General features: G+C 43.4%; 1 protein-coding gene across 1 annotated transcript; it reads right to left on the reverse strand.

Moving 5' to 3' along the window:
• Nucleotides 1-268: 268 nt before the first annotated feature.
• Nucleotides 269-8759, reverse strand: si:ch211-113g11.6 (uncharacterized protein LOC559008 homolog). Its single transcript, XM_062539705.1, has 13 exons — nt 8658-8759; nt 8311-8373; nt 7431-7526; nt 5525-5627; nt 4948-5055; nt 4440-4579; nt 3556-3728; nt 3164-3272; nt 2777-2975; nt 2552-2667; nt 1956-2128; nt 1717-1772; nt 269-1600 (listed from the first exon to the last, which is right to left on the reverse strand). Exons 1-13 carry the CDS (start codon nt 8757-8759, stop codon nt 1254-1256), a joined length of 1785 nt encoding a protein of 594 aa, XP_062395689.1. The 3' UTR covers nt 269-1253.
• Nucleotides 8760-11349: the final 2590 nt, after the last annotated feature.

Raw genomic sequence — 11349 nt, forward strand, 5'->3', positions numbered from 1 at the left:
ATTTCATTTAATATGAATTTAAGACTATAATAAAGGTCAGCTTTCCTTTTCCAGCTTCTGGCTATTCATATGTGTTCTCTCTCTCTCTCTCTCTCTCTCTAGCCCTCTCATGCACTGAGTGGTTCTTAAAGGAGTTAGACCACTTTTAAAACAAGAACTATGCTATAGCCTAAAATGCTATTTTATTAACTTTTTTTTGTGTTGGTTGCTGCTGTACCATGGACGAAAGGCCTCTCATGAGTTCTGTCCGTCATTGGTGGTAGGCTTAGGTAAAATACTGCTTATTATGTATTTCCATACCAGTCACATTTTGTGAGAAGCTAGGCATGAAAAAAAGATTACATTTCATCTTGCAAAAATAGTCAGAAATATTTTCTCCAGATAGCACTCACTCTCAGACCCCATCTAGTGGCATCTCACCACAGTCAATATGGCCACTACTCTTTACTTGTTTTCCTAGGGGAAATATAGCCTCCATTTCTCAATAATTCCAATCTTTACACCATAGATGAAGATGTTAATTTTGATGTAAATCAAGAATGACCTTCCTGACCCAATGATCGTCTGATTTCTGAGTAGCACTGAGCATAGTCTTTTTGTCACTGTAGCTGCAAAGAGAATTCATGAGCCCCGTCCATGTCAAGTGCACTTTCAGAGAAAAAAGCTATGCTATATTACAAAACTGTAAGCTGCAAATGGATGATCTTGGCCCGTATTCTCTTGTATAATAGGCCAGAATAATGAATAAAAATCTACAACCAAAGAGCATGGCAAGGCCAAGACCACTACTTGAATTCTTGAGACTTAAAGTACCTTCTTGAAACAGTTAGGAGATAAGAAGCCTTGATCAGTCCAAAGCTTTAATCTGTTCTAAGAAGCAGGGGTGGCACAGCAGCATGAGTGGGGCAAAAAAAAGGATTTTTTTTTAACAAAATGATTTCTGCAATTTTTGGTTTGTGATTCAGATCAGGTCTCTGATGATATCGGGAAGAAGGTAGCATAAAAATTCATGTTGGAGAACAGTGTAAAGACGAAGGCCATTAATTTGTGGTCTCGAAGACCAGACTCAAGTACTACAATCCTAGTATTCACGTATAGGCTGTAAATAGCCAAGAGTGACACAGACTGGGTCAGCTCACGTCATTCACTCACCCAGGCCTGCAACGCCTGCTCTGCGAACCTAACCTTGAGATCATCTTGTCCATCACTCACTCACTCACCAATGTGGGGTAGGGGGGAAGGGGAGCACAAACCTACAGAAGCCAAAGGGTGGACGCGGCAAGAAGAACAGACATGCTCAGGGTGGAGGCTACAGAGACAGGAACTGGACTGCCGTTGAACACCAGGCGATAGGACACCACTTCCTGTTTGAAGCCGTCCTCCACGGCCATGCAGCGGAACACGCCTTCCTTCAGAGGCAGCTCGGGTGTGGGCGCCAGCACGCAAGAGGTCCCGGAGATGGTGCAGGGATAGTGCTTGCTGCAGTTGTCCTTTTCCCAGCGATATGTCGCGTGGTAGGAGCGGACTGGGCACGGGAGCAGGACTGGACCTTTGGAGTTAATGACCACATCCTTGGGCACTGTGGCTCGGCTCTTCATGGCTGGAGAGGCAAGCAGAAGCGCCACGTTAGTCCGAGGTAGAGTATAAGCAAATGTAATTCAACTGGTTATATGCATTAACATTTGACCACAGCACACTGCGTTATAGCCTACCCACCTTTAACATCTCCGCAGACTGAGGCATTGGAGTGATCAAGGTTTTGGCTGAGTGCACTATGTTGGAGTAGAAGAGGGCAAAGGATGGTTAGTACTCCACATATTTCATTTCAAAAACTTAGCAGTAAAAATGTGGTCTTCAAAATTACCCTTTAAATTATCCATTAAAATGATCAAATACACCCATTCAATTTGATATATTTCAGATATTTTGCCATCATCGGTGTTTCATGTTCATACCCAGTGCTACTGTTGTATCCAGTTGGGATGGCCAAGCACTTCCTCTTTGCACGGTCCCATCCACAGTATGGGTCTCTAGACAGTATACACTCTCGACAGCTGTCTCCATAGCGACTGCAGTCTGCGAGGGGAACACGCTGGATCTCTGTGGAGGTGCCCACGTAGAGGTGACCCTGTGGAGGGAGGCCAGACATTTGGGATGTGATGAGAATGGACAATCACTTCATATTGGCTGGAGCACAGGAGGACATTGGAGAGTCCATATTCCACTGTAATGGAATTCATAGTGTAGCATTCAGAGTCTCTTCTAATTGCTATTGCAATCCTACAGTAGCAAGCGTACTGTAGGTCTCTAACTGATATTTGCATATAGTAAAAATAATGAATGTTTCAGAGGCTCAGTGTATTTATGACATAAAAATGGTATAGCAATAATAATAGTCTCCAAAACAGATTTCCCCCCAAATTTCAATTATTTACACCTTTTTTGGAGAATGATTGGAACTCTGTACAATATTTAGAAGCTTATCCTGGAGCTACATATACACATAATTGGATACATAACTAATGATGAGATTGACTAATTGTTTCTGTACCTTCTGGGAGTCTTTGGTCATGCTCAGCACAGGGCCCTCATTGTGGAAGGGAGAGAACTCGGAAATGATGAACGCCTCATCAATAGTGTGGAGGACCTTCAACACCTTTCCCTGCTCTGGGATACCAAGACAAAACATATTCAATCATCTACAGGGGCAAACATCAGACTGCTACTTGCTCAACTCTCATTAATTACGGCACGTTTTCAGCCTTCAGTCTCTCACCTGTCCCGATATAGACCACACTATAGTGTTCGCCATTGACAGCCAGCGCAGTATCCATGACGATATGAGTGAAATGGTCCTCCGTGGGCAAGTCCAAAGGAGCGTTACCGATCGGTCGTATCACGTCCTCAATCTCGGGGTGATCTCGGATGATCTCAAGGGTCTTGGTGTTTGGAGGTGTCGTGGTGTTCACAGCGCACTGCAAACAATCAGTTAATTAAAAGAGAAAAAAGTTTCTTTGTGATGTTTTTTGCCCTACATAGATGTTTTCCAACAAACACATGTTACATTTCTGGTAGCCATCTGTACATGAATATCTGGTAGCCATCTGAATATATATTATACAGGATACTCTCTGCCATTTAAAAAAAAAAAAGAGAATCTCACTGTTCCAGGGCGCTGTCCAATTATAGGGTTGTTATAGCCCTTCAGCTTAGATGTGGAGAAGGCCCGGTCGATGTCTTCAATGGAGTATGCACACACAACTGTCGTTTCCCTGGAGAGGATAGTTTATCACATTTCACCATTCATATACTTTGATATGTATGGTGTTCATAGACAGGTTGTTCATATTTCAGCTTAACCAATAACTGTGTGTCCTCTGGGAAAAGATGGGACTGTTTACCTAAGTTTAAAGTACTGCAAATGTATCTTTACAATTAACTTTGTATCCTCTGGGAAAAGATGGGACTGTTTACCTCAGTTTAAAGTACTGCAAATGTATCTTTACCCCGTTGTCCACCTAAAACTTCAGCTTCAGCTGCAGCGCATCCACTCACCAGGCATTGGAGAAGAGACCGTACATGATGCCAGTCCTCTGTGCAGTCAGGACGTAGGCCTGCTTGATGTTATTGTACTGCTGCGCGGTGTTCCCACTGCCACACATCACTCGGACCTTCAGGAAGGTGGTCCAAGAGTCAGGCAGGATGTTCTTCACCCCCCCTTGATCAGCCTGATAGAGAGAGGGTGACAGAGATGGAGAGAGAGAGAGGGGGGGGGGGTGGGTGACAGACACAGAGAGACAGAGAGAGAGAGAGAGAGGCAGACAAATAAACACACCACCCAGAATTGGCCTTGGAATCCTCTCCGTCACTTATAATATGGGTACAAATACTACAAATGCCCATGAGTGACAGAGAGATTTTCATTACACACTTCTTTAACATATACAGGGCCAGATCTACTAAAGTTTTTGTGCGCATTTTCAGGCATATTTGATTCGCAACGTGCATGTAAAAACATAGAGAGATATGTATAAGCCGGCCGCACTGAGGGAAAAGCACAGACTGCCTGTCGTGGGAGCTGCGAATGGCCATTTGCACTTTTCCGTGTCAAGCATAATGCATTCATAGGAAGGTCAGGGGAAAGTGGGAGTATTACGCAAACACAGGGGAGGAGAAGTGCCTATAGCGATTGATCGTCTAGAGCGCCACTTGGAGACACTTTTAGAGACGGCTGAATCAGTATTCAGAGCTTCAGTTTTCTTCATTGTACTTTGTCAAGAGCAACCAAGCTTTCGTTTTCGGCACACAGAAAACCTCGGTATTAGCGCTTTCATTGTACAGCTGGCCCTAAAGCTCTACACGCAATCTCACACAACATTGTAACACAACGAATAACAAACACAAACCATACAAAATGCTGCTACTGTAAATGTACTTACCAAGCAGACACGTGCAATACGCGCCCTGTAGGGCTCATCATCCACACTGGCCGTTTTGTTGACCTCGCTGAACATGAAATAGATCTCCTCCTTGTGTTCGAGTGATGCCGGGATTAAGGCTGCTCCTGCAAACTGGGGGTCTGGAGAGAGTGGTACCAGGAGTCGCATCCAGACAGAGAGACAGACAGTGGCCCAATCAGTCTTTTGTGTTACGGTGGAGAGGACTCCATCATGGAGGTCTTCTCAGAAACATTCATCTGAGCCCACTACTCTCACCCCCCCACTTCTCCTTTTCCTTGCTAATCCCCCTCCATATTCATTACGGTCTCCTGTGTCCTCTGACAACTCAATATATCAACCACTCAAACACGAATGGACACACGCACGCACGCACACACACACACACACACACACACACACACACACACACACACACACACACACACACACACACACACACACACACACACACACACACACACACAGACGCGGCCTCTGGTCTACTTACTGAGGAGCCATTTGCTCTCGGTCTTGAGGAGCCGTCCAGACCCGAAGACTCGACGGATAGAACCCTGCTGCTGATCCACAGTGGACAGGGCAGCGTAGAGACTCCCCTCTCAAAGCAGAAGAAATCACATCTCAGTACATCATAGGAAAAGAGTGTCAATGTAGGGCACCACTTCCCTAAGGGTCAAAAAAGGCCTACATTTTGCGAAAAAACAATACTGTATTTTGAGGCCATATTTAATAGGGCAAAACACCATACTGAAATTACACATCAATCAGTGGTGTGCTTGTGTGTGTGTGCTTGTGTGTGTGTGTGTGTGTGTGTGTGTGTGTGTGTGTGTGTGTGTGTGTGTGTGTGTGTGTGTGTGCCTGTGATATGTGTATCCAGAGACGCATATACAGCACATCAAAATCATTAAAAGGGCATCCAGACATGCCAAACTGAGCCACTGTTTGACATTGCCCTATATCCCCACGCAGATCACAGTCTCTCAGTTTCCTGTGACCCCATTGTGGCATTAACTAGAGCAGTATATTAGAGCAGGCTGGGGAGGAGTCGCGGGCATGTGGTCTGCTACCTGCTGAGATGCTAACAGAGCGGTGGGAGGGGAAGCGGGGGAAGATGTCGGACGCGGCAGTCACGCGTCCATCTTTGGGCACTTCACTGAGCACAGTGTTGTTCTGTGGAGATCATCAGAACACAGACACAAACACTGGTTACAAAAGAAAGGGTTCAGGAGACTGAGTTCTGTGCCTCAGGTCAATAATTTATACACTTGGCAGCTTCCGAGCACATTTCAACTTGAGCCTTTCTTCACATTTCACATCAGTCAATTACAGTACAATTATGCATTTAGCCACTTTGCTTGGCATCCCTTATATAACTTGGCTAAATCCCACTAAAACTGCGGTGCTTGTCATTAACTGTGAACACTACCAGACATGTACAGTCACTGTCGGCTTCCCTCAGCTGTACAACATCAAATGTACATTCAAGAAAAACTGTGTTTACAGATTAGGTCTATTTTTCTTTCACACAGAGAAAGCGAAATTCCAATCTCGACCTTGGAGAGGCATTCCTTTATAAGATAGCGCTTGCTTTCGCTTCCCTTATCTCACCGTGCCTTGGACTGCTTCAGCATGATTTCAACTCTCAAAAACCCACAAAGTTACTGTTCAGCTACAAAGTGAAAACCAAAAACCAAACCTGAGCCAGAAAGGTCCCTTTTGGCCTCACTGCAGTGAGTACAGTAGGTCTAATAATTGATTTCAGGGCTGTACTGATCAGCTACAAACTGCTTCATGGCATTGGTCTTGGCTACACATCAAGACATTTAACCTTTGGTAAACTCATAAGGCTCTTTTCCGTAAACCAAGGGCATGAGTCAAGATCAACATGGAATTGAAAAAAAATCCTTCATAGTTGTATCCCCCTGTGCTCTATAACAGCTTATTTATCAGTGTTTTATCTATGATTGTACAGGTTATTTTAAAATGTATAGCTATAGATAGAAATGTAATGTGGATTATCAGATTAGATGTTGATTTTCTATCTACTGTATATTTGCATCTTTTGTATTGTGCACTTAGTTCTTATCCTCAGCTGTTTAGCTCCTGCAGTTCTTTTCCTAATTTTGCTATGTCTGTGTCCACAGCTTAGTGCACTCTTATTTTAATCTCTGTTTGCGCTCATTTCGTATACTCTGGCAGAATGTCTAATCTTTTTCTTGCCTCGGTAATAGTTTTGGATGCTGGTCAGGCAGATACTTAAGTTCACAATTATATCTAATTATACTAATAGTCTCCACACTTTGCCACATTTCATCTTTATTTATTTCCAATTTACAGATGTAAATTATTTGCAGTGAAATAATTAGCAGTGATAAGTGCCTTCCTCAAGGGCACGACAGTAGCAGCTGGCAACAGAACAGCCTTTTCAGGCTCCTGTATGTTAACTCGGCCCCTTATCCACTACACTACCATCACCCCCTTCACTCCCTACAACCATACCTCAAGGATGGGTTTCATTTAACTACAGATTCTTGATCACATTTCCTTTTCACTTTATGTGTGTTCAGACACATTGACATCTTAAGTTCACCAAACAATTTTGTTGATTGGAAAAGTAACCCGCCGTTGCGAGTCCATGTCGCTTCGGATAAATATCTGCTAAATATAAGACGACAACAACAACGCGTTTAAGGCTGAAATACAAGGCAAGTAGAAACACATGTTGATGCATATGCCTTAGACCTGCCAGTGATAATTAACCGAAACATGACTTCCCAGTCACCCTGCCATACACCCTTGCCGAGAGAGCATCATTTTAAAAGCTTTCCTCCCTATCTTAGTAAAGGCAGCTTGCCATCGGGGCTTTTGGGAAATAAGGATGAGGTCGTATCAAGTCATGGTAAGTACCAATAAATACAAAAATAGGATAATCAGCATTAACACAAGAACACAGAATGGAGGAAGTAGTCTCACCATAAGCCAGCACTTGGGAGAGCCTGCATTTGTTCCACAAACCACAAATGTACCATTGACTTCTTCAATCACGGTGATGAAATTATCACACTCCAGCTGATAACAAAAGAGATATCAAATGAGATCCCTCATGACATATGATTGGAATTGAAGCACATTTGGGCTATTTATAGAATGTCAGAATGACTCAGCAGCCATACGCTTGCCAATACTTTAATGTCAAAGTAGGATTTACTGTATATGCTCACAAGGATGAGGACTAGATATAATCATCAGTACAAATACCTTGATACTACTAAACTGCTAAACTGACTACTGCATTGTGTGGTGGCATTTCCAGGCCAACAGTTGATAGTTATTGTGGATTCACACAATTGAGTTATAAAGTTCAAATTCAACATGGTATTGGAATGGACAGAGAGCCTGGTAGTACAAATTTCACATCAAAATGATAGTCTCCACCATGCTCCATGCTTCAATTTGCTGTAGATGCTGTAGATTATAGCAAAACCATTCAACGACAACAACAACAACAACAAAACAGAGCCAGATGTTCTGGGGTTTGTGTTTGCCTGTTTTCAGTGTCAGCATAAGGTTGATGGGAAACCAATATAGCTGGCTCAGTAGCTATCCTCTCACACAATAGCCTAGTAATGCAGAGACTACTCTACTTCACAGATGAATGATGGTGTAAATATTGATTTACTCATTTATTTGTTTATTTATTTGTTCGTTTGTTTGTTTGTTTGTAACAAATTTAAGAGTCAAACAAGTCTAACTGACATATCTCATAATACAGTTGTCAATTTACATGAGTTTAGATGGTAAACAATGGAAAACTGAATGATGCACACAACATAGCTCAAATGCAACAACATACCTTGCCCCAGGCAGTTTTGGAGAGACATGTTTCCTTGGCATTCTGATTTGTGACTACTGGGATCTGAGGAGAAAATACATTGTTTAAACATATACACCATGTTAACCAGGTGAAACACACCTGACATGACTACTGGCATTAATAATATTACGTATTAATTCATGAACTGTTAAATTAACACACGACTGACCTTTATTGAATTGGTTTAGTCTAGGTGTGTATCTGTAAGCTTATGGGCTACAGTCTGTCAGTTGAGATACTTAATTTATCACCATCTTTTCCCTGGGTCAAAGCTAGGGCAGGGGAACAGCAGTGTCCTGGTGTAGGGTTACTAAATCACTGCCTACCTTCGTGTCTTGGACTCCTTTGTCAGTGAATGTCAGCATATAGATAACTGCCTGGCCTCCCACATAGAGGACATCAGTTCCCTGCTTGTGGTATACCGTCATGTAGTTCTCTGGTTTCTCGAAATGAAACCTGCCTGGTTCTGTGGGACATGACAGACGTTAGTGTAATATGTCTGTTTTAAAACCGTCAAATAGTAAAATTGATTACTGCGTTTTTGAACGGGTAAAGGTAAAGCTGAGGAGAATCGGTGAGACATGCTAGTGTGGTTGCTATGACAAAATGCAGATGGGATGGGCATTTTCGATCCTGTGGTCAGACCGTTTCGCATCGACAGTCCTCTGACAATTTAACTAAACGTGCTTGGAATAGGAGATGCTGGGCGAGGCTACTGGTGCTGTCCGTGGTCCTGAAACGTATCGCGCCATACATTCCCTTCTGAGTCTTTGCGGTCAAATGAGTAGGGTAGTGCTCCTTCGGCGCCTATGTGTTTTGCTCAGAAGTAAGAAACAATATAAAAACATATATAGATCGTAGATCGAATTAAACAGGGTTTACCAGAGGTGGTTTTGATATGCGCGGGAGTGATATGTTTGCAACTTCTACACAACGTCAACATACAGCTGTGTGCATTATGGACCTATACGCTTGCATCTGAGAACGAACTGTGGTGGCGGGCGTGCTTTGAATGAATAATTGTGCTCTGGATGAGTGGAATTTTCCATCTATCCAGTGTCTGATTGGTGTGTGTGTGTGTGTGTGTGTGTGTGTGTGTGTGTGTGTGTGTGTGTGTGTCTGTGTGTGTGTGTGTGTGTGTGTGTGTGTGTGTGTGTGTGTGTGTGTGTGTGTGCGTGTGTGTGCGTGTGTGCGTGTGTGCGTGTGTGTGTGTGTGTGTGTGTGTGTGTGTCAGTTTGTGCGGGCGCGTGCGCGCGTTTGTGTGCGATGCTTTCGAGGTCGCTTGTATAGCTCAGTCTTCAGTGAGACAGCGGCAGGCTACTGCTGCAGTGGCATCATTACCTTAGTATGAGCGACTGCATTGCAGTTCTGCAACGCAAGACCCACTCCGCCGAAACGCATTGAGCACTGATAAGTGCGCTTCAGCACAAAGAGGATGCGCGAAAACTCTGTAGTGTAGTCGTTGATATAACTCAGGTTGTTAACATCACATCGGCGTAACGATCAATTTACGTTTGGGCAAATGGCAACGAGCTGGCTGAGAGGCAATTCAACGTGCTTCAGGACCAACATCACCATTGGGTGATCATAGAATCACAAAAGTTACATTGCAAAGAAAACACAGGAATTCCATTACTAAACACGGCCTATTAACCGGAATATCAATTTATATGCTGCGCATCCAGCTCTGATAATACTTCAGTCAGCTGACTCCACAAGTGGTTAAGTGATGACGCTAGTCCAGTTAACAAATATATTTTGCTGTTGCACACAGCTGTTGTTGCACCGTTGCAAAATGTATTGATTGATTGATTGATTGATTGATTGATTGATTACTTGAAATGTAATCCATGCTCTCATGCACATATTGCACTCTGATACATCCACCACGACTAATAGGCTATCATTAATTTGCATCCATTTTTCATCAGCCATACGCCGAGGGCTCCATCAGGCTTTTTCCTGTCTACCATTCATTCGATCATTTAACTATTTCGACGTATGAAACAGAAAATCATACATTTGGTGTGGGGTGAATCAACTGTATCACTACACGTCTCAACACAGAGCACGTCATTGTCGCCGGTGGATGCGTCCCAGCAACTTTTATTTCATAATAATGCTGCATGCAATAAAACGTACCTTGGATAACAAATTTCAGCCTGGGCGTCCTCTCAGCCCAAACCACAGCGGATAACAGCGTTGCCAATAAGATCCGATGCATCTTGAAAGGTTCAGTCTGTCTCAGATCTTGAGAAAAAATCCTGCGAATAACGTTCAGACAATTTGATGATTACCTCAGAAAACCCGGCGGGAGTATGTGAGTGGTAGGGGTTAACCAACCTATGCTATCATACACTGGATTGGTCCAGTCTCTCCCTCTCTCTCGAATAATCCCTTGGTCTGTGTCTGCTACGGCTCTTTCAGAAGTCGGGGACTCACAGGCTCCACCTCAAAAGGAAAAGGTGGCATTACATGCTAAAATGCCCCCCCCCCCCCCCCCCCCCCCCCACACACACACACAGCCTATCAACCAAATACTACTTGGACTACTTCCAATGTTATCTGCAACTTACCTAAATTACTCAGTTGTTCCAACATACCACAGAATAAGTATTTCAGTTTGCCCGAAAATGCACGCAACTGGATTTTTAAGATGGTTAGCATAACAGTGTTTTATTTATTTCTTTTGATTAGTTTTTTTCTCCTTTTTTCAGGTCAGATATGATTAAATACTAGCCACCATTAGAGAGACACTCCGAAGAAGTGGATCAATATTGCTGTATCACTTTCGTCGATACTAATTTACGCACCAGCGTTTCTGCGTGGTGTGCATCCCACGATTTTCTATTGATTTAAACGTCAAAACAGATCTCAGATGGGAGTGGACCTCTGCCTTGGCCGCCGAGGACCATTTAGCTGATTGTGGACTCCCATTAGTGCAATACAAAGAAACAAGGAGGAGTCCGTGACGTCATGCAATCAAAGACAATAATAATAAAGCCTACATACGACCTA

This window comes from Sardina pilchardus, chromosome 6, assembly GCF_963854185.1.
Source record: "Sardina pilchardus chromosome 6, fSarPil1.1, whole genome shotgun sequence".
NCBI lineage: Eukaryota > Metazoa > Chordata > Actinopteri > Clupeiformes > Clupeidae > Sardina > Sardina pilchardus.

Coding starts and splice junctions, on each gene's coding strand:
- si:ch211-113g11.6 (XM_062539705.1), bottom strand. CDS start 8,759: ATGACGGTATACCACAAGCAGGGAACTGATGTCCTCTATGTGGGAGGC. Junction 7,527..8,310: donor CCAAAACTGCCTGGGGCAAG/GTATGTTGTTGC, acceptor TTTTGTTATCAG/CTGGAGTGTGATAATTTCAT. Junction 2,976..3,163: donor TTGGACAGCGCCCTGGAACA/GTGAGATTCTCT, acceptor GATTGTTTGCAG/TGCGCTGTGAACACCACGAC.